We start from the raw sequence: 21,193 nt of genomic DNA, 5'->3' as shown, positions 1-21,193 counted from the left end.
AAGCAGGGCGGAGTCCAAGAGCTGGCGCATGGCCACCACTCCCCTCCCCAACAATGGACAGATGATAGGTTGTAGTAGCACGAATCTTAACAAAATTTAAAATATAGTTACCTAATATAGAAGACATATTTTTCTAATATTATAAATCTTGTCAGCACGGTCTAGATCCATAGTACTCATTCTACCTATATTATGGAATGGAGGTAGTTCTACATTAGAAAGAAAACTTACCAGCTGCACGCTGAATTGGTTGACTGGTGAGGCCATTCGATCCCTGCATCTCCCCATTTAGGCGTCAAGTCTTCAAGCACTGCACATGGGTATTTGTGTCTCTTGTCATGGCGTCATTTCTAAAGAAAAGATTAATTAGATTTATGCCATTACAAATTTACCATTTTAGATAACTGTCACTACTATTCGTTTATTCGTATATATGCTATTCGAATTCACACAAAATTAACTGTATGTATGGGTAGTTACTCAGTACGTAAAATCTATAACGAGAGGTCTCTCGATCTGGTCTTATGCAGCGACACTAGGTGCAGCCATCTGATTTAGTCGAGAAACATCAGAGTTTAGAATTTGAGAGAGGCTTGAGAGAGGCATCTGAGTGTTATGCATCCATGTCTTTTTTCCCTTCTTATAAAATTTTCTCTCAAATTACTTATCTGATCTACAATCCGATTACATATTGTGTTCGTTGTAATTAAATCAACAAGATCTCACATGATTATTTTACAATGAAAAATTACAAATTACTTTTATAATATATCTAAATTGCTTTTAGATTTCACTAAATTACTTCTTAGACATATAAAAGTAAATTAAATAAAGTCTAACAGTAATTTACATATATTATAGAAGTAACTTAAACAAAAAAGAAAGTAACTGTGGCATGACATTAGAGTAAATCCGTTCTTGGGATAAAAACATAACTCTATCTAGAAACTAAATTAATCAGCACAAATTATGGAATTGACTATAAAAAATAATAAAAGTAATCACCTCATAGCATTATGAATGTAGAGGAAGTAATTTATATATATGATAAAAGTAACTTAGTATATAATAAAAGTAATTTACAAACATAAATATTTTTTCATCATAATATAATCATGTAAGATTTTGTTATACAAATTTAATTGCAATGAACACAACGGTATAATCGGATTATAGATCAGATAAGTAATTTAAGAGAAAATTTTATTTGAAATTTAGATGGGTAATGTCACGCCCGGAAATTCACTAGTAATTTCCGAACTAATTTGTGCATAAAACCCTCGTCCAGAAATCAGCCGAGGTACACAAACTGACAATTTAATATACAAATCCATCATAATAATATCATTACATACTTACAAAAGAAAAGAAAAACAACAGCAGCGGAATAACGGTCTAGCGATGGCTTCAGCTCCACTCCCACAGGCAACTCAACTGGGGTATAAGCCAAACGTCTTCTCCTTCTGGATCTTTTTTCTTCAACTGAGGTTGATTGATTATTGCAAGAATGAGCATATGACATACTCAACAAGCCACACAGCAAATATGCAAGTGCACAAGGATACCAAAGGATGGCATAAAATAGGCTCATTTGCAAAAGCAGCATTTAGCAAACATTTAAGAGTAGTAAAACAGTAGAGTAATTAATCAGAAATTTTAATCAACACTGAACAGCACACCCATGCTGCACAGGCCCAACCATCCTGAACAACCATACCCGGCTGTACAGATCTAACTCCAAACCAGGAGCTAAGAAAATTATTACCAGTTATAACATCCATAATTATTGTGAGAGGTGTGAGACTAATCACAAAAAACATTGCTCAACTCGCCCATAACCGCGGGCACGGCTATTCGAATAGTTTTACTCTGGCCAGAGGTGTACCACTGTACCCACAAGACACAGCCTCAACATCATGTCTACCATGCGTCGCGATACTGGAAAGTACCCGAATAGAGGCTGTGACAATACCCCCTGCACAACATAACTCACCACAGTGCACCATTCCTGGATCATAATCACCCCCTCAAAAACCAGAGGCATGAACTCCCCAGCGACCCCCACGGACTTCTCGCCGCTTCTCAGTCTGGTGCCCCGCAATGAACCATGCTAGCCGTTGCCCACGCTGGCTTGTGGTTGGCACGGTTAATGTCTCACAACAGTAGCTCGCGAATCGGTCCTTAATTACCATGAGCACGACCTTCAAAACCATGTGCTCACAACCCACCTTTAATCAAGTTTTAATTATCAATTAATTATCATAACACGATTAACCATCGTGAGCTACCATTAAATATAACCATAAGTGATAGTGTAACATTAGTTATCCCAATTATGTGATAATGTTTCTAAGCATGGCTATGCAATTATATATATAGCATTTAGCTGAACCAAACCAATATATAAAGTCCTAGCTAATCAAATTATAACCTATAGGAAAATAAAGTCATCTTCGGCCATTAATTAATCGGGAAAGGCTCACCACCCGATGACATTCGAAAATAATGCATAAGTTGAAATAAAACATCAGCTTTAAACGGGTTCAACATGCTCAAAGGGTTGTTTGGGATCTATGTGACTTGCCTTGAGCTTCCTCAAACGCTTCTGAACCTTCCTCAACGAAAACGCTCTCCTCCGGAACGTCAGAAACTAAAGCGAAAGAACAAAATCAACAAAACAGTACAAAAACAAGCAAAAACAGTATATGTGGATATTTTTAACATGTAGATCTTGATTTTAGATGAATTTAGCAACTTGAACCACTCAAATCCGAGTTACGATGATTTAGTTATGAATTTCCGAAGATTTAATCTATTAAAAAAAACTGAAAAAGAGGAGATGATGACGTCATGATGACGTCATCGACGGCAGCCACGGCACGGGTGGCGACCTCGCCGGAGCTAGGGTGGTCGGCCAGACTTTTGGAGGACACCTACGCGTAGAGGACAACATTGCGAACTCAATGGTGCTCACCGATACGACAAACGACGACGGACGACAATGGCCAGCGGCGAGATGGACGGCGGCGGCGGCTTCGGTCGGCGGCTTCGGGGGACAGGCGGCCGGGCTTCTCCACCCTCCCGCGCACCTAACGGTGGTGACGGCGACCGGCGGCGACGACGGAGGCGGCGGCGCGACGCGGATGGAGCTCGGCCGGCGACGATGGCGGGGTGGAGCACGTGGCGGCGGCGCTACGAGGCACGGGAGATCACGGGAGAGGGGGCAAACGAAAGAGGAGGACTAGGGGGTCCTATTTATAGCCTTGAATCGAAGAGATCGGACTCCTCCCGCAAGAAATCGGCTCGGGAAATCAAAAACTCGGTTTTGGAGATAAACTCGAAAACGAGTTCGATTCGGATAAGATACTCAACGATTAGCTCCGATTTTTGGGGGTAAAGATAGGGGAGAATGAGAGGATCAAAACCCCTCAAACAATCGGAAGAAAAGGGGAGAGATTGAGGAGGAAACGGCGCGGCAAAGCGGCTCGGCATGGCAGCAAACTCGGCTCGGCCGGCGGCTGGAGCTTGAAGACGCACTGTAGCGACAGGGAGGTAAACTAGACTTTTGGCTGGGCTTCTACTTCCAAGGACTGATTAAAGGAGGGACCAAAAGCAGACTTCGGGAAAGAGAGGGAAAGGACTGTAGGCTGAGAGGAGACTGGGCCGAGAGTGAGAGGACTTTTCCTACTTCGGCCCGAAAAGGAAAAGGTGTATTTTAATTACTTTTCCAATTAAATTAATCACTGAAATGATCTTTGAATTGTTAAAAATACTTATATTGCTCAAATAATTTCAAGAAAAATCTTGAAAATACTTGGACCCTCAAAGTACTTAAAAAAATTACAATCAGGCCATTTAATGATTAATTTAATATGTGGATAATTACTGAAATGTTCTTTGTATGATTAAAATTAGGAATTGAGCTCCGAAAAATCTGAGAAAATTCCAGAGAGTATAATTAACCATGGAGAATTTAATAAAAATTAAATCCATCCATGCCTTATATTTAGGAAATTTTATTTTCCACATTTAACTTCACTTGTAAATTAATGAACATTTAATATAAATTCTAATAATAATTTATTAAATACTTTATAAATCCTGAAACGAAATTTAGGATGTGACAGGTAAGGAGGATGCAAGTGGCAGGTGCTACTACTTTTAGTAAGAAAGTTAACGAGTGGATACACACTGTATTATTTTTGGTAAAAAACGGATGGTTGTTGGTTAGCACTAATGAGTGCATACGCTCCCTATAGTCGAAATCAACCGTATCAACCCCAAAACATCTAATACCAACCCTTGTAAAACCTTAGAAAACATAGAGGTAACAAAAAAAATGAAACTATGAAATTGGGGGATTCAAGAGAATGGAGATGGGACAGGGGAATTGATGCTGTCCATGTAACGCAGAGAAAAAATAGCAAGGAAATCATTAAGAAAAAACAGAAAAAGAAAAATAACACACATGAGGTGGAATTCTCGCAATACCTATGATGTAGAGGGGATGAGAAGGAGGTCACTGGCGATGGAGCGCCGCCACGCATGGGGACGACGATGGGGACGGCGGAAGCAGCCGGAGAACCACCGACGTGGGCGACGATGAAATGCTGTCGGAAAAACATTATAACGGTCACACTAATTAATCGCTCTTAGCCGGTTACGCTATTTAATCCCGCATTTAATTCGTCCTGTTGTAACAGAAGACCGTATAGTTGATTTTATGATTAGTTAACAGAAAACCTACACCACGGGCTTCCGTTGCAACGGGACAACTACTACCACTAAATATCTAGCATCCTTATCCTCTTCTTTGTCTCTTCCCCTTCCTTCTCCCTCTCTCTCTCTCTGACTACCAGCACGAAGACGACGATGGTGGCTAGCTGTGTGGGGTAGTGCATTGGGCATGGAGGACGCTTGTCGGAGCCGGTGCCCGCCGTTGTCCCCGTCGCCGTTGCTCCACCGCCGTGGTGGTCGAGGCGACGATGAGGAGCTCGGCAACAGGTGTGGTGAACAAGAGGGAGAGTGGTAGCGGACGCGGAGGCCGCTGCTGGCGCCGGGGAAGGCGTTGCCGGGCGGGAGCTTCTCCTGTCGGCTCAGGAGCCCGGCCGCCGAGGAGGACGACGACGGCGCAGCCTCGGCAAGGGTCGCCCTCAAGTTCGCCTCCCTTACCGCGCTGCTCTGGCTCCCCGCCCTTGTTGGTCTTCTCATCGGCTGTTCCACCTCGACGACCATCGGATTCGCCGCTGCCTCCTCCTCCACACTCCGCCTCGCCGACCACCGGATTCGCCGCCGCCTCCTCCTCCTGCTCCACCACGCGGCTGCCTTCTCCTCTCTCTCTCTCTCTCCTCCTCCTCTAGGCTACCCAAGTACCAGGTATCATGGGTACCAGGTACCAGGTATCACGGATACCAGGTACCAGGTACCATGTATCACGGTACTAGATACCAGGTACCAGCCGATACCAGGTATCAGGTACCAAAGGTATCAGTCAGTACCAAAGGTACCAAGTACCAAGCACCAATTGATACCCAAGGTACCAGGTGTCAAGATGGAGTGCACGTGTTAGCGGGGAGGAGTCACTTAAACTATCCCGTTACAACGGGATCCCGTTTTGTAGCTGCTCTCTTAATTAAAGCCTTATTAATTCGAGGGCAGCTACACAACGGGACCTCATTGCTACGGGATACTTTAAGTGACTCCTCCCTTTCCTTTCTTCTGTATAGGTGAGATTCCACGTGTGCTCACTCCTGGTACCTGGTACCACGTACCAGAGGCGCGATACCTATCTGATTTCTCCTCGGTATCGCGCACGCGATACCTTGTCGCCGGTGTCACTCCTCTGCAGCCGGAGCAGCACAGCACAACATAGGCTGGTACATGATACCTGATACCTAGTACCAGTATGGTACCAGCTCCATGGTGTATGGTACCTGTGGTACCTGGTACCTAGTAACAGTATGGTATCTGCTGCATGGTGTGTGGTTCCTGGTAGCTTGTACCTATGGAATTGGGGGGATTCAAGAGGATGAAACATGGGAATCAATACTATCCATATAAGCCGGAGAAAAAATCAGCACAGAAATCATCAAGCAAAAAAAAAAGAGAAAAACACACATGAGAAAGGGATGCAAACGGCGGTGAAGCACTCCCGACGTGGTTAGGTGGAGGAATCAGCCGGAGTGGAGTGGAGTGTGAAGGGTACCTACAGGTATCCTGCTCCAATGTAGGATTGCACCTTGTCACACCAATAAGAAAAATCCAATCCGTCAAAAACATGTGGCTTAGTTGAAAACTTGTTAGCCATGGCTAAAACTCTTGATCGATTAAAATACAAAGAAGAAAACAAGGCTCTAATACCACTTGTAGGATCGAACAGCAAAAACTAAGCCAACCGGGGGGGGTGAGTGGTTGTAGTACCCAAAAGCTAAAACTTTTAGCGGAATTAAAACTGATAATCTCAAATGACAATTGTTCATCACGGAATAAGAATCCCTTGCCGGCTCATTTGGCCCCGAATTTTCTCGTAGGCTCTGGTGAAGAATCCCTCAGCCCATATGTATGGTGGATGGACCCATTTGAATGTGTTTTGTTAGGTTTGTGGGCTCAAAACTCCATAGGCTTGAATATGGAAGTTCAATTCACCTCCTTCTTTATGTATCTTTTGTCTCAACTTTGGTAGTTTGTCACCTGCATCCAAATATACACCAACACTCGTGGAAACTATAAGAAATAAACCCTACCACTATATTGAATGTTTTATACTTTTAGATTTATGCAGGTATTGACGGCGTAAATTTAGCATTTAACAGCCATCAACACTTGCTAAGAAGGTTAATCCCTACATGTGAATCGAAGAACAAAAGCAAGAGCTAGGTAGATTGCAACTCAATTGCAGATAAATGACTTAGCACTCAAAGTTGGGATTTTACGTACCGAACTAGTGGCGAAACTACATTTGGCAAAATAATCTAAGCAAAACCCAACTCTAAACTATGACAGCTACTGGAAAAATTTGATTATGAACATTCTAGGGTTAGCCTTAGGCCGTCCTCCTCTTAGGCTTAGCCCACGAAACAATTATAAGACCCAAGGACTAAATCAGACTCGAACTGGACGATGTGCTTGACTTGTTTTGCAAATTTCCGACTGATTATGAGGAATACGTGGAACTAGAACCATCTGAAAGTAGACTCCTTAAGCTTTCTAGCAAGTACTCATGGCCCCTGAAAACCCTTCTAGATAGTGACTAGTCCGTTTGAACATGATGCTGTTAGGGAGTCCAAATCCGAATCCAAAACGTACAGAATTTCATCTTTTGTTTTCTATTGATCAAAAGTGACGTAATGATATAGGAGTAGACTTGGGAAAAGTATAGGTTTGGTTCTCAATCAATTTCTTTGATTATCCGTGCATTTCCCACGCTCGGTCTCTTTCCCTTTACCAAACAAGAACTTTTACAAACAAGAACATAAAAAAGTCGATGCAATAATATTTGTTCAAATATATAACATGCAATTTTTGCATAGCATGCAACTTAGGTTGATAATATATAAAGTGGCCATGATTATGGCCTCACCATTTTACTCCCCTAACTATTTCACTGGAGCACTTAACCCCCCCCCCCTAAATTATTCATTTTTTTTAATTTTACACCCGAACTATTGAAAACGGTTCACTTAACCCCCTAACTCTATTTATGTTCTTCAGTTCTCAATGTATAAGTCATATTTTGCATTGAAATTTTGGTAGAATATAGATTCATCCACAACTTACGTATCAACATTCTTCTTTGATTTTTTTCATCTCACTATTTACATATGTTGAAAGCACTTCAAACTGATTTAAACATAAAAATTTTATAGTTCGAGCAAAAGCCATGAAAAATTTCAAAACATTTTTGAACTTTGGTAATTGTGTCATCCATGGTCTAATAAATTTCAGCTTAAAATACAACTTATACAAAGAGTAACAAAAAGAGAGAATTGTTATTAAGGAGTAAAATGACAGTAGCACTAATCCATGTGCTGCGCGCGGAATATTAGTTCGAGCGCCACACAACGCTCCCTTCTTCTGGTTTTCCTCTTTTTTACCACCCCACCTTTTCCTTTTCTGTTTCTTCTCTCCAATTTTTCTGTTTTCGCATTTTAGTAAAATATTTACCGTCTAGTTTTTCTTTCCGAGTTTTCTATTTTTCTATTGTCTCCCATGTTTCAAAAAAGTAACGATTTTACCCTGTTGAGTTTTCCATTACTCCCAGCCTCCAACATCTACTCATTCAAAAGTAACAAATTTACTTGCATGAATGCTCCCACATCATATGGCACCATTCCTAGATGGTCGTAAAAAATTACTACCAGCTTAGAACGCTACTCCTTCCGTTCCAAAATATAAATGATTTTGGATGGATGGGACGTATCCTAGTACTACAAATCTGGACATGTGCACTGTCCAGATTTATAGTAGTAGAATACGTCACTTCCAACAAAAATCCCATATATTTAGGGACAGAGAGAGTAGTAAATTATATTACCAGTGTTATAAATATTATTTAGATTTCGTGGTCTGCGAGTAAAACAATTACCATGTTCCTCTCGATATAGCCCACGATCTCGTAGCCACCGTGTAGTAATATGTTTACTGATGTCACAGTATAGGAGTAAAAACTAATACTGAGAATATTGTTAATCTTTATCACAAAATGGCCGTACAAATGAAAAACATTGCAGGCACAATCACGCACAAGTGATAAAATTACTCACAAGTGAATCAAACTAAAAAGGAAAAAAATGATTCAGCCAAAAATCCATCGTGAAACAAGGATCCTGGTGGCTTTGCTAGATCTTGCAATAAGGATGAAGAGGTTGATCTGTGTCTTGTGATTGGTAGTAGAGAGGGCAACCGGGTGGTGAGCTGTAGTCGATGATGGAATCATGGAAGTATGTAGTAGCGTGGTATAGAGATGGGCTCGACGTTGCGCAGTAGCAGCCATCCTTCATCTAGCAAGAAAAAAAATGCAAAAAACATTCTTGTTCATGTCATAGAGACGACGAGCAAAGGAAAAGTAGCAAACAACCTCCATCACGGCGGACTCCACCCTATCCTCTGCACCCAGCCACATGAAGCACGATGTGCAAATGTAGGACCTGAGTAGCCCATCAATTCAAATCAGGTAATATTGGAGATTGCACATTAATTTGATTTGTAAAAAAAAAATTGGAGCTTCATGCGTGAAGGTGAAGGATATGCGTGAAGGTGAAGGATAGTATGCAGATGCAAATCAGAGTGTCATTTCCTTACTTGCTTGTTCTGTCAATGTCGCCAACGTGGAGCAGCCGCCGGTTGTTGCTCTTAGCACCTCCTTGCAAGCTAAGGTGCTGACCGGCGTCCGGCTGCGAGGCCCGAAGCAGTGCCTTCGCCTCAACCGCCACTAGCCACTGCCGTCAACCGCCACGGTGTCATCGTCCTACTCCATGGTGCGTCACCGATCTGTGGGCTGGGATAGTGGATCGATTCAGATAAAAAAAGGAAAAAATAAAGTGGGGGCGAGAGTGTTAAGTTGGGTACGGGAAAAAATACAAGAAGGAGGTAACTTGTTTTTATCGAAGTAAATCATTTACTCCGATAATAGTAGGAGCAAGATGACGAGACATGGGGTGTAATAGGAAGCAGGGAAGTTGTTTTTATTATTGAAGTAAATCGTTTACCCCGATAACAATGTGAGCGGAATGACAAGACGTGGGATAGGGTGGACCTGGACTAATACATGTTTGGCGCTCGGAATACTAGGAACGTGGTGCACTCCCAATAGTAGTTCTAGTAAAACAAACCATTTTTAATAATTTTGGGGATAAAATGTTCAAGGAGTTAAGTGATCCATCGAATTAGTTTTGATTGCAGAAGAATTTCTACCCATTTTGTGAGAATCACAATTACTACCTTCGTCCTAAAATTATCCAACTTTCTATATTTTGAAATGGAAGGAATACATTTTTTTTGACCCAAAAACAGTGAGGGAGGACCCCACGGTATGATTTTAATTAATAACCAAAATTATTTACAAAGAGAGAAAAAAAAAGGGAGCAACAGGAAAAAAAAAGAAAGCAAAAACAAAATATTACAATTGATCAATCCATGATTGCACTATGGGCCGATCGCTTTCCCTGAACCTAATTAAATGTAGGTTCAGATCCAATTTGAGATTGGCCAGCCAATTAGTCATAGAGGGTTGAATTCCTTGAAAGATCAGACCATTTCTCTCCTTCCAGATGTTCCAAGACGCCAGAAGAAACAGTTCCATGAAACCTTGTTGGGAGAAAGAGGAGCGCTGAGTATGTATCATTTGATTAAATTCTAAAGAAGAGTTCCAGTACCATCCCAACTTGTTCCAACACCCTTTACTGAAGTTGCAGTCAAAGAACAAATGCTCTCTGGTTTCTCTAGCGTTCTCCTGACACGAGGAGCAAGAAATTGATAGATACTGGGCCACCAAATCATCCTTGTGTTTAACATACGAGAATAGCCTTGGATATTTGGAGGAGAACACTCCACTCTCACATTGGTAATCCCAAAAGAGTACATCAGTTCCCGATCCTAGAACGGGCTTAGCAATTCCTCTGAACAAAACATCATATTGAAAAATGTCTCTCCACATGTAGTAGGTTGGGAGAGAGGATAGGACATAATTCACCAGAGTAAGCCTATCACCACAAGAGAGGGAGGAGCTTGCTGTGAGTCTTCTCTCAATTTTGTCAATGAGCGGCGAGAAATCAACCACTTTTGGCTTAGTGGTGCCAAGGGGTAAACCCAAATAAGTAAAAGGTAGAGAACCCAGAGAACAACCAAAAGTTGAAGCAAGCAACGATGCTTTCTCCTCTGACAGCTTTAAAGGGGTCATACATGATTTAAAGTAATTCACTCGAAGCCCTGAAGAGGTTGCAAATGAGTTTAGAAGAGCCTTTAATGCAAAGAGTTGCGGAGCAGAGGCTTCTAGGAAGACAAGTGTGTCATCAGCATACTGAAGCACTGGGAAATTATCATCACCGCGGGCTAGGATGGATAAATTCAGAACACCTCTTTGGTGAGCTTTGTTAATGATAGACTGAAGCAAATCAGCACCCAAAGCAAAGAGCAGAGGTGATAAAGGGTCACCCTGTCTGACTCCTCTCTTGCATCTGAAGAACTTCCCTGGAACTCCGTTAAGAAGTACTGCCATTGAGGCAGAGGAGAAGATTGCTTTCATCCAATCATTCGAAGATTGCTTTCATCCAATCATTCCATTTGGCTGGGAAACCCATTGTTGTCATAACCTTTAAATGACCTCACACTCAATAGTATCATAAGCTTTTTCAAAATCTAGTTTTAGCACCACTATTTTCCTTCTGCAATGATTGCATTGATGAATGTATTCAAACGCCCAGGCTAAGCAATCCTGAATCGATTTTCTTTTGATAAATCCATATTGGTTTTGATGCACCAATTTTGTCATCAAGTTTGCAATCTATCTGCAAAGACCTTGCAAAGGATTTTTCAGTGATAAATTCATTAGGGAGATTGGTCTGTAATCATTAGGGCCTTGAGGGCTAGACTTCTTTTGGAACCAGAGTGATGTAAGAATAGTTAATACAAGACAAATCAAGAGAACCTCCCCAGAAATCAGCACAAAGCCTGTAAAAATCCTGAGCAATGATTTCCCAACAAGCTTTAAAAAAACACCCATTAAAGCCATCTGGCCCTGGTGCTTTGTCTGGAGGCATTTTTTTCACTATGTCATCAATCTCTTTAGTAGAAATCTGATCACAGAGAGAAGGAATACATTTTACTCTAATACCTTTTCAGTCTAGTCGACAAACGATTCTTGCACATAAGGTTCATCTGCAGTAAATGAAATCCAGAGTCCTAGAACTTTAGCTTCACGGTCAATGGATGATAAACCACTACAATGAAATAATAATCACAAAGAATGGAACTTATTTATTTCCACAAGTGTAATTCAAAAGACACATCACTCGTGTCACAGCCATGAGTACAGAACTTTTATTAACATACACCATGTAAAAAGGCAGTTATGCTATGCACTAACTTATTTGCAACTTCGTCCCAGCCGCTCCTGTCACCGCTCAAAGTAATAACAGATCATAATATACAGAATAACCTAGCAAGGCTAATCGTGTAGGCAAAAAAGAATGATTTGGCATCCCCTGCTCAGACACAACGAACTGGGGTTTTCTGAATCTTCACCAATGGTGATAAACAATGATTATTCAAGGGAAGGACTCTTACGATTTTACATTCTAGATTACATACAACAATTCAGATTCAATCTTCCTCCTCGATGATTGATGCGAAAGCAAAGGGTACAAACTTGTATCCATCACCCTCGTAAAACTTGTTCTGGAACTCCACCCAGTGGAGCCTCAGAGCATGCAAGAATGCACTTAGGGTCTCCATCACAAGTAAGACACCGATAGTGGCAAAGAGAAAGATCACTGCTCCAATGATCAGGATGAAAATGTTATTGTACCTGCAGAGAAAGCAAGCAAGTCAGCATGTGTGCACGCACGAACTCGTGTGAGAGAGAAAAGGAACAGTAGAATAGAGAGCAGCCTACCCCCATGATAGAACAAGAACTTTCTCGTAGAAGACAGTGGACAGCTCCGAGTGTGCAAGACTGCACGAACAATAGAATTACTCAACTGTCAATTTCTTCCATGTGACATTAAGAGGTGGCATTGTTATGTATCATGTAAGTTCAGAGGTACCTAAGAGCCCAAAGACGAAGGTAAGAGGCGGTATTTGAGACTGCACCGAGCACAAACTCAATTGTGTGGATCAGCTGGTGAACAAAGACTTCACTGAATTCAAACTCCTCATGGTGGTGAGGGTCATCCTGGTGTTCTTCTAGCTCTGTCACTGATTCATCTGTGGCCTGAAGCATGGTGTACTGCTGCCCTTGGTGCCTCTAATACAGAGCAAAAACAGAAATTAAGCCAGGTATTTATAAACTCTGGTAGGATGTCAGTTAAGAACACAACTGAGACAAGCAAACACATACCTGCTCATGTTGCTTCTTCAGGAAAAATGGTTTCGGAATCAGCATCCAAGGCACAGAAACCAGAGCAAGCAGAAGTAGTACAAGCTATAAGAAATTAAGAAAATGTTCAGAATACGGTGTGCATGTACAACATATAGCAGCAAAAAATGAATATGGCCAAACCTGCACTAGTTTCTGCCCAGGAAATAGCTCGTTCTCCCCAAGATCATCAGTTGGACTCAGGAACATATATATCATCACATGGTAAAGGTCAGCTTTTGAGCCCGTGCACCACTTAATAATGATGAGGAGTGAAAGGTAACCAAATAAGCTGTTCAAGAATATCAGCTGAGGAATAAACTGATACCTGTTACATAGTTACACAACTGAATGAGAATGGCCTACTGTTTTAAGTAAAACAATATAATAGTTCTAAAAAAGATATCATGTATCATATGTAATCTTATTGTCATACAACTCAATCATGGCATATTCCATAGAAGATTCTTACTTACCAAACATTAATAGCATTTCTGAAAAACTTTGCGTTAAAGTAACTCATCACAATTCCAAGGTTCATTTGTGCAACTCCAATTAGAATAGACAGCTTCATCTTCAAGGAGTTAAGAAAAGGCAGCTCACTGCGGCTACCATGCCATACAGGATCGACGCCAAACGAATATGCTGGCCTCACCTTAATTAATCCTTCTGTAGTAGCATCTCTATAAAACAATGGCAGAACATTAAATTTTAGAAAGGCATCAAATCAGGTTTGCAAATTAGCAGTTCAAAAGCTCCTTACCCACAAGAAGGATCACGGCACGCATAGGCAGATTTACCAAAGAGTTCAAATGGGACTGAGAAAAATTCGTTGTATATCAACCCAGTGTAAATTGAAAAGAGTGACATCATCAAAATCACGTAGCGACCACCAAACATCATATCCATTATATCATCCAGTTTCTGGAAAGCCAAATTCAAAGTTATTAGAAACTAAGTTCCAGGATACGTATGCATCCACAACTGACTGAAAATAAAGGAGCAATGGAATATCTTCTTGTAGTTAATCTTTCTCTTTAGGCTTAATTAATTAATCTTTAGGGGAGTATATATAATCCCTAAGATAATTTCAACAGGGTAATAGTAACAGTGACATCCACCGTAATAAAATTATAATGAAGGCTGTCAAGAGAACCTGTGAAGCTAGCTTCTTCTCTCTGATTATGAGGTACAGTGTTGCAAGTAGTAAACAAATTCCATGGCCCCAGTCTCCGAACATGATAGCAAATAAGAAAGGAAATGTTACAATGGTAAAGACACCAGGATTCGCTTCTTGATACTTGGCAATCCTGCAGCCAATGTTTTAACATAATATTAGTATACAAACAATGTATAGTACATGATTTGAGTCCTTTATGCTATCATATACTCCCTCCTGTAAGGAGTGAAGTTGTTTGGGGGCCTCTCACTTAGGCCCTGTTTGGTAGAGCCCCAACTCCAAAATTTAGCTCCAGGAGTTGGATCTGGAGTGGAGTTGTAGAGCAGCCAAAATCCAGCTCCACATCTCTAGTTCATTTTGTGAGAGCACTCCACCCAGCTCCGCTCCCATTTTAGGTGGAGCTGAAACTGTTTGGCTGAGCTCCAGCTCCAGGAGAGGTGGAGCTGGAGCTGGAGCTGTGCCAATCAGGGCCTTAGTACACAAAACTATGTTGTTTGGATTTGGCCACTTAGGCCCCTATTATGCACTTCTTAATAAGTAAACAACACCAGGCATTCAATACAGCAAGCTATGATCCCAAATTCCCAATGGAGGCGAGTTCAAAGGGTAGTTTTGTAAAAGAACTAATTTATTTTTTTTCTTGGTAGCTGCTAATAAGCCATGAATATCTTTCTTTGATGACTAAGGAATAAAACTAAAAATATTAGTTTAAGGTAAAAATTTACTTTATTTATAGTCACAACTCACAACTCATTATTTAATACTAGCTATCTATTTAATTATAATAATACCACATCAGAATAATTCACATTTTTAGCAGAATTTGTATTGGCATAGATTTTATAACTTAAAGTCACAACTCACAACACATTTATAATCCATTTATATCTGTATATGCTCATTATGTACTTCATGTAGCATGCAAGTTAATAAAGAACATTTTTAAAAGTACAAAGCAAAAGTTGCCAAAATGACAAGCAAAAAAATTGCAACCTACAATGGTTTTGAGATGTTTACTATGAGTGTATCATGAATTATAACATTTAGGATTGATTTATGTGTGGAAACTGCACCTCTGAAATAAACAGCAACGATACACAATAGCTCTAAGGAATCAAGAAATGTATTATAAAAAGCTAAAATATTTTTTAAGAAAAAAGTAAAGACAAAATAAATCATCCAAATCATGGAATAGATAAGAGTAAGTGTCTCAGCACTATGCTTCTTGAGCTTACCCATAGGCATCCACAATCTCCTGGAATGCAGAAGTAAATTTATTTGTCTGGAAAAATGTTGGAGGAGATTCTTGTGTGTTGAGAACTTGGAAAATTGAACCAACTTGGGATTTGCTATCAACAGTAGCACGCTGAAGTGCATCTTGGATCTGAAATAAAGAAAATGAAAACCAGAAAACAGATAGAAAACTAAAAATGTGTCAATAGACAAAAGAAAAAAGTGCAGAAGGATGAGAGTGCATCTGGTTACCTGACTTGTTGCAAACACCGGACTCCATCCCTCAGCAACCAAGCATTTCGTTGTCACATCAAGACTCAACATGTTTAATGTGTGGTAAATAGCTTTTTCTTTCTTTACCTGGCACATTTGTATAAAAAACACAAAAGAACTTAAATTCAAGCAAAAGAAAATATACAGACGTAAAAGTTATTCAAATAGTATAGGTTGATAATTTGTGGGGTAGGGAATTTACAGAAAACATCTTGAATAATACAAGCTTACCAGGGTGTTCCATTGCTCAAACTCGGAAGAAATATTTTTAAGTATGCTGTCACGGTGAGCTAAACCTATTTCAATAGTTGCCTTCAACTCTGATATTTTTCCAGATACCTATAGAAGTACAGAGTCGCAAATATTTCAGAACAGACAATAACTCTGACTTAAATTATACAATTGCTATAAAACATATGTTTTGAAAAATGTAGTTGGAAACAAAAAGAGATCAATTTAAGCATGAATAGTGCGAATAAACAAAATAAGAGGAACTATCTCATCCAACATGAAAGATTAATACATAAAGAAATTCCCACATCAAGAATCATCTGCCATGAAATTCTTTCAAGTTTCAGGCTACAGCAAGCAATCAACTATTTTTCAGATGAGAAAAAAACAGCTTGCATTTTGGAGACACAAAAAAAAATTAAAATCTCATAGAACTACTGCAACAAGATCAAAATGAAGACAACAAGTGTGGCGTGTCATACCTCCTGAATAGTCTGCAGCTGTTTGCCTAGATCTTCTGGAAATGGGTAACGGTTGGCACCAAAAGCATCACATATTTTCACAATCTTGGATTTTGCTCTCTCCCCAGAGTAGAATATAACAAATGCATTTTTAATGACCTGTCAATATAGTATGAGCATTCAAAAGAGAGAAAGAACAACTGAACTTCAGAATAATAAAACTAGCAGGAAAAATAAATTTGTAAAACTAATGTTTTACAGATACATATCACTTAAGCTTTTTACAGTGTGCCCTATAGTATGCTCATTAGGTGCATCTTTCACTCATTAAAATGATTGAAATGATTGCAGCTGTCTTCAATGCAGAAACAAAAATGGGAAACAGGATAATATTAAAAAATATTATAAATATTCCATAAATTTCCAGAGAAGGGATATTAGAGATAGTGACCTTTTCTCCAGATAATGGATCAGTGACAGTTTCATCGACAGGTTCTTGTCTAAGGAACATGTTACCCCTAGTAGCACGGAAAAGTATGCGTTCAAAGGCCATAGCCTTTTCCTTCGGCACAAGACCGCTCAGGGAACCAAGCTTCACTTGTTTTGATGGATCTGTCACCATTTCCTGAAATAAGGAAAAAGACCATCAGGGGGGGCTCCAGGAGAACACAGAAAGAAATCTAAGATATTGCTTTCTAGAGTTATGGTTTATGCCTGCTGCAATAAAGGACTCTCCAGAGAAGAATCGCCAGATTGATCTGCTGACATTTCCCTCTGTTGTTCCGTTGCACTTCGTTGAGCTGAATAGAAAAATTCACCAGCCTGAAAGCAAATATCAAGAGTCAAAAACACAGTACTAAGTGGACCAAGAATGGTTAAAATATGGTTAACTATGTATATTGTGCTATAAAACAGTAAGGAGGAATTTATAGTAATGTTGAAAAATATCCTTCACCATGAACATGTGCAAGTACAAAAAGCAGCACAAAAGGGAGCATCAAGTTTGATCCATCATAAAAGAGAACGAGCTAATATCCAGTGTAGTAAAAATCACAAGATACATACTTAGGTTAAAGGCTAGGCACATCCGCGCATGGAAGAGAAAAGGAGACAAGGACTGCCTGGAAACTCATACTAAGGCAAACAAGGCATCGCAAACTGGCTGGGTGGGAACATGTAGTTAAGAGAAATAGCCTTGGACTACATCACAAAAGCACTCTGGGACCTGCTTCTAGGCAAAGTTAAGATTTGATTTAGAAAATGAGAACCCCAAAAAAAAATTGAACCATGTGCCAAAACTTGTCAAAATAATAAGATGGTTTTTGGAGAAAGACACATCAGTGACTATATATTTTATCTTTGTAGCTTTCTACCTATAAATCGAAGATCAGCTGCTAAACTTCAAGACATGTAAAAAAACAAATTGCAAGAGAGTGTATATTACTAATTTTCCGTGTTTAAATGTGAACCGAATAGTGGTATGAGCAGAACAATTCTCCTTTATTCAAGATTTTACTGGCATGCACTTTTTTTTTCCTTTTTGTGCTTTCCAGAGTTCCACCTAATGATAATTTTAAGAACCTAGCTCTTTTCACTTGTCACTAACTAAGAATTGATGCTATTAGCTAGAATCAAACCTTCTGCAGAACAATGTTGTACTCCACCAGCTCGTTGTATGTCCTCTGTAACTTGTCATTATTTGCATTAACTTCAGTCAGCTCAACTTCTAGTTCTCCAAGTTTGACCTGTTTGTTTCGCAATGTTAGAGCAAAATTCATTATACACAATTTGCACAAGATAATGGTGTATGGTTCTTTGCTAAATACCTCTAAATCATCAATTTCCAAAGAAGTCCCTGAAAATTGTGTAGAAGTTGATATGGCAGCTTTTGACATTTGTTCCCTAAAAAACCGCAACTTGCGAGCCATTTCACCACACCTCTTGATCTTTGCAGGGTGTAAAGTATAGGCAGAACAGTAAGATGGTAAATATTCATAGGACAGCATGCATTTGTAAAACAAAATGTTAAGATTTGCAACACAACATAAAGTAAAAGAGTTAGTCAATTCCCAAGAGACTAATCTAAAAAATGTCAACCAGCACAAGACGATTACGTCTAGGGTGCCTCAAGTGGACATATTTCGTGTGTGTGCATAATTGATTGCAAATAGACATAGTGGAATATATAGAGGGGTCAAATCTTACAATTAGTTTAAAAAATTGAATTGATGATAGAAATTGATAGCAAAATAAGTTTTCTCATTGCTTGCTCAAAGTTAGGCATTCACAATAGGTACTCTTTCCAACAACAGTACTCTCACTGAAGTATATATCCCCTCTGGTCATGAAAACATGTCTTTTTGACATGCAATTTCCAAACTTTGGCATCCAACTATACTTTCATGCTCTGGGCTTTTTTTTTTCCAAACTTACTTAGGCTGGATGTATGAAAATCATGTGTATTTTTGTCTCAAATTTTCATAGTAATGTAGTTTTATTGAGTTATATAAATATGTTATAATGGAAATAGTGGTCAAAGTTTCATTTTTAAACCATGTCGATGTCCAAAACATTTTTTCATGACTGGGTAAAATAGAATAGACTACAAGCTTTTTTGGGTATTCAAACAATCGTTTCTATTGATAAACCAGCAAGATATAAGATCATAAAACACAGCATGACATCAGAGAGAAGACAAAACAAACACAGAAGATAAGAGTACCTGGGAAGCATAAGTCCGCTGGAATGGGCTTTTGTCGGCATTAAGCTGAAGCAATAAACAAATGTCAGATCAATCCAGGCTAAACCACCATACAACAGAACTAGAAAGGCATGGCATGACCCAATTGCAGTTTCCAGTACCCTGTGCCCATAGGTTTTAGGTATTATTGGTAGCAACAATAAAGTAAGTTTGCCTTAGATTCCTTATTATTATTCACATGATAGGACTGCCATGAAAGGATTTCCAGAAAAAAATGTGTCAAACCATTATCTCAAATTTTTAATGTTTTGTAAATGTATCATTGGGACATAAACTAGGTAATTGTTAACTTGAAAACCATTAGTGTTTCAATTGATCTTTTGGAAAGGATATTTATATTCATTCGTAGCATCATATCATTCTATATATCTTGCATCACCTAAAACATTTAAATCAGTTAGGGAAAACAATATATAAGATCTCTACTAACAAGATTTACATCAATATGGAATATGAAAAATGTAATAGCAAAGTAACTGTTGGAGTTCTTATTATTATTATTAATTTTCTGCAGAAATGTTTCCAATTTGGTTTTTGTCAAGACATCCCTTTTAGCAGAAAAATAATTCGTACAACTGTCACAAAACTGTTTTAACCATTTCGACAATTTGAAGCATCCTACCTGCTATCTTTAGCTCATCAAGAGTCACCCTATAATTAGCAACAGGATCGCCCATGTTAAACTGCCACTTAAGATCACCTCATCTAACTAACTACTCTGCGATCACCACTACTAATTTGCGAAACTCCCACCGTATTTCACAAATAGCATCCACACATCCATCCATTCACCTCCTGGACTCTAATTGGCGCATCAGAAACCTTAATTACCGTCCTACTCATTCTGGCTAGGCGATCACGGTACCGGAGCCCCAAAACCCTAGAGGATCCACGCCAGATCCGTGCGGGAGGAGGAGGAACACCACGCCACAAACCCTAACAAATCCCCCACCCCCTCGATCGAGAAACACACCATCCAGAGGCGCAAAAATGGATCGAAATCGAGAGCGAGCGAGCGAGCGAGCGGTGCGTACGTCTTTGAACTGGAGGAGGCCGAGGTCGCCGAGGTAGGAGACGGCGAGGTGCGCGGACTCCGCCGGGATGATGACCTGCACCAGCTGCATCGCCTCCGACCGCATCAGATCCATCGACGGGCAGCACCCGCCGCCGCCGCGCGACATCGCGGTGGCCCGGCTGACGGTGAACTCCGCGGGCTAGGAGGGGGGTTCGATGCGCGCCCGCTCCGGTGGGCGGCGCGGCGGAGGGGGGGCGTCTCGGGGGCGGTCCACGGGGAGGCGAGGGTTACGGGTTCAGAGAGAGGGGAGGGGGGGGGGGGGGGGGGGGAGGAGACGAGGTGGAAGAAAGCAACTAGTTCTCCTCGCCGGAGGCGATCCGTGTGCGAGGGATTTTTTCTCCGAGGGGGGTGTCGTAGGCAGTCACTGACATGGTGGGCCCGGATGGTTCGCCGGTTGGGTGGGGTCCGTTGGTTAGGGACTGTGGGTGTAGTTTTGGGGGACGAACGTTGGGGTGGCTTACACCACGTAAGAGGCCCATCGTCAGGCAGTTACTGTGGGCGAATACGTCTCGTTTTGTTTTTATTTTCGGTATAAAATGGTAGACTACGAACGTCTCGTGCATATTGTTCGTGCGGCCCATACGGCTATAAGACCCTGTTTGGTAGGGCTCCAGACATCCATCTTACCTGGAGCTGGAGTCCAACCAAACGGTCCAGGTTCGTCAAAAACCGGAGCGGAGGGTATAGAATCGATCTGGAAAAATAAACTACGGCCCTGTTTGGTAGAGCTCCAAACTCCAACTCCAGCGGGAGCTAGCTCTAGTTGGAGCTGGAGCGAGCTGAAAATTATTTGGCTAGCTTTATCAGCTCTAGAACTCCTGAAAGAGAGGATAGGAGAGAGGTTGACAATAGTGCCCTTATGGTTTTTGCTATTTTCGTGGTATATAACTGATAATTATTTATTTTC

General features: G+C 40.5%; 1 protein-coding gene across 1 annotated transcript; it reads right to left on the bottom strand.

The window, feature by feature from the left end:
- Window positions 1-11,950: 11,950 nt before the first annotated feature.
- Window positions 11,951-20,536, bottom strand: LOC127786364 (V-type proton ATPase subunit a3-like). The gene is made up of 18 exons (XM_052313750.1): window positions 20,246-20,536; window positions 19,173-19,217; window positions 18,277-18,396; window positions 18,088-18,195; window positions 17,165-17,272; window positions 16,902-17,075; window positions 16,472-16,609; window positions 15,990-16,097; window positions 15,738-15,845; window positions 15,488-15,636; window positions 14,229-14,382; window positions 13,836-13,996; window positions 13,549-13,755; window positions 13,217-13,400; window positions 13,055-13,138; window positions 12,762-12,961; window positions 12,611-12,670; window positions 11,951-12,523 (listed from the first exon to the last, which is right to left on the bottom strand). Exons 1-18 carry the CDS (start codon window positions 20,390-20,392, stop codon window positions 12,319-12,321), a joined length of 2,460 nt encoding a protein of 819 aa, XP_052169710.1. The 5' UTR covers window positions 20,393-20,536; the 3' UTR covers window positions 11,951-12,318.
- Between the last annotated feature and the right edge of the window lie 657 nt (window positions 20,537-21,193).

The sequence above is a fragment of the Oryza glaberrima genome, chromosome 10 (genome assembly GCF_000147395.1).
Source record: "Oryza glaberrima chromosome 10, OglaRS2, whole genome shotgun sequence".
Classification (NCBI taxonomy): Eukaryota; Viridiplantae; Streptophyta; class Magnoliopsida; order Poales; family Poaceae; genus Oryza; species Oryza glaberrima.
Note: the sequence above shows the minus strand (reverse complement) of the source record. Positions and strands in the feature narration are given on the sequence as shown.

Coding starts and splice junctions, on each gene's coding strand:
- LOC127786364 (XM_052313750.1), bottom strand. CDS start 20,392: ATGTCGCGCGGCGGCGGCGGGTGCTGCCCGTCGATGGATCTGATGCGG. Junction 17,273..18,087: donor ACAACATTGTTCTGCAGAAG/GTTTGATTCTAG, acceptor ATTTGCTTTCAG/GCTGGTGAATTTTTCTATTC. Junction 17,076..17,164: donor AGAGTCCTTTATTGCAGCAG/GCATAAACCATA, acceptor TCCTTATTTCAG/GAAATGGTGACAGATCCATC.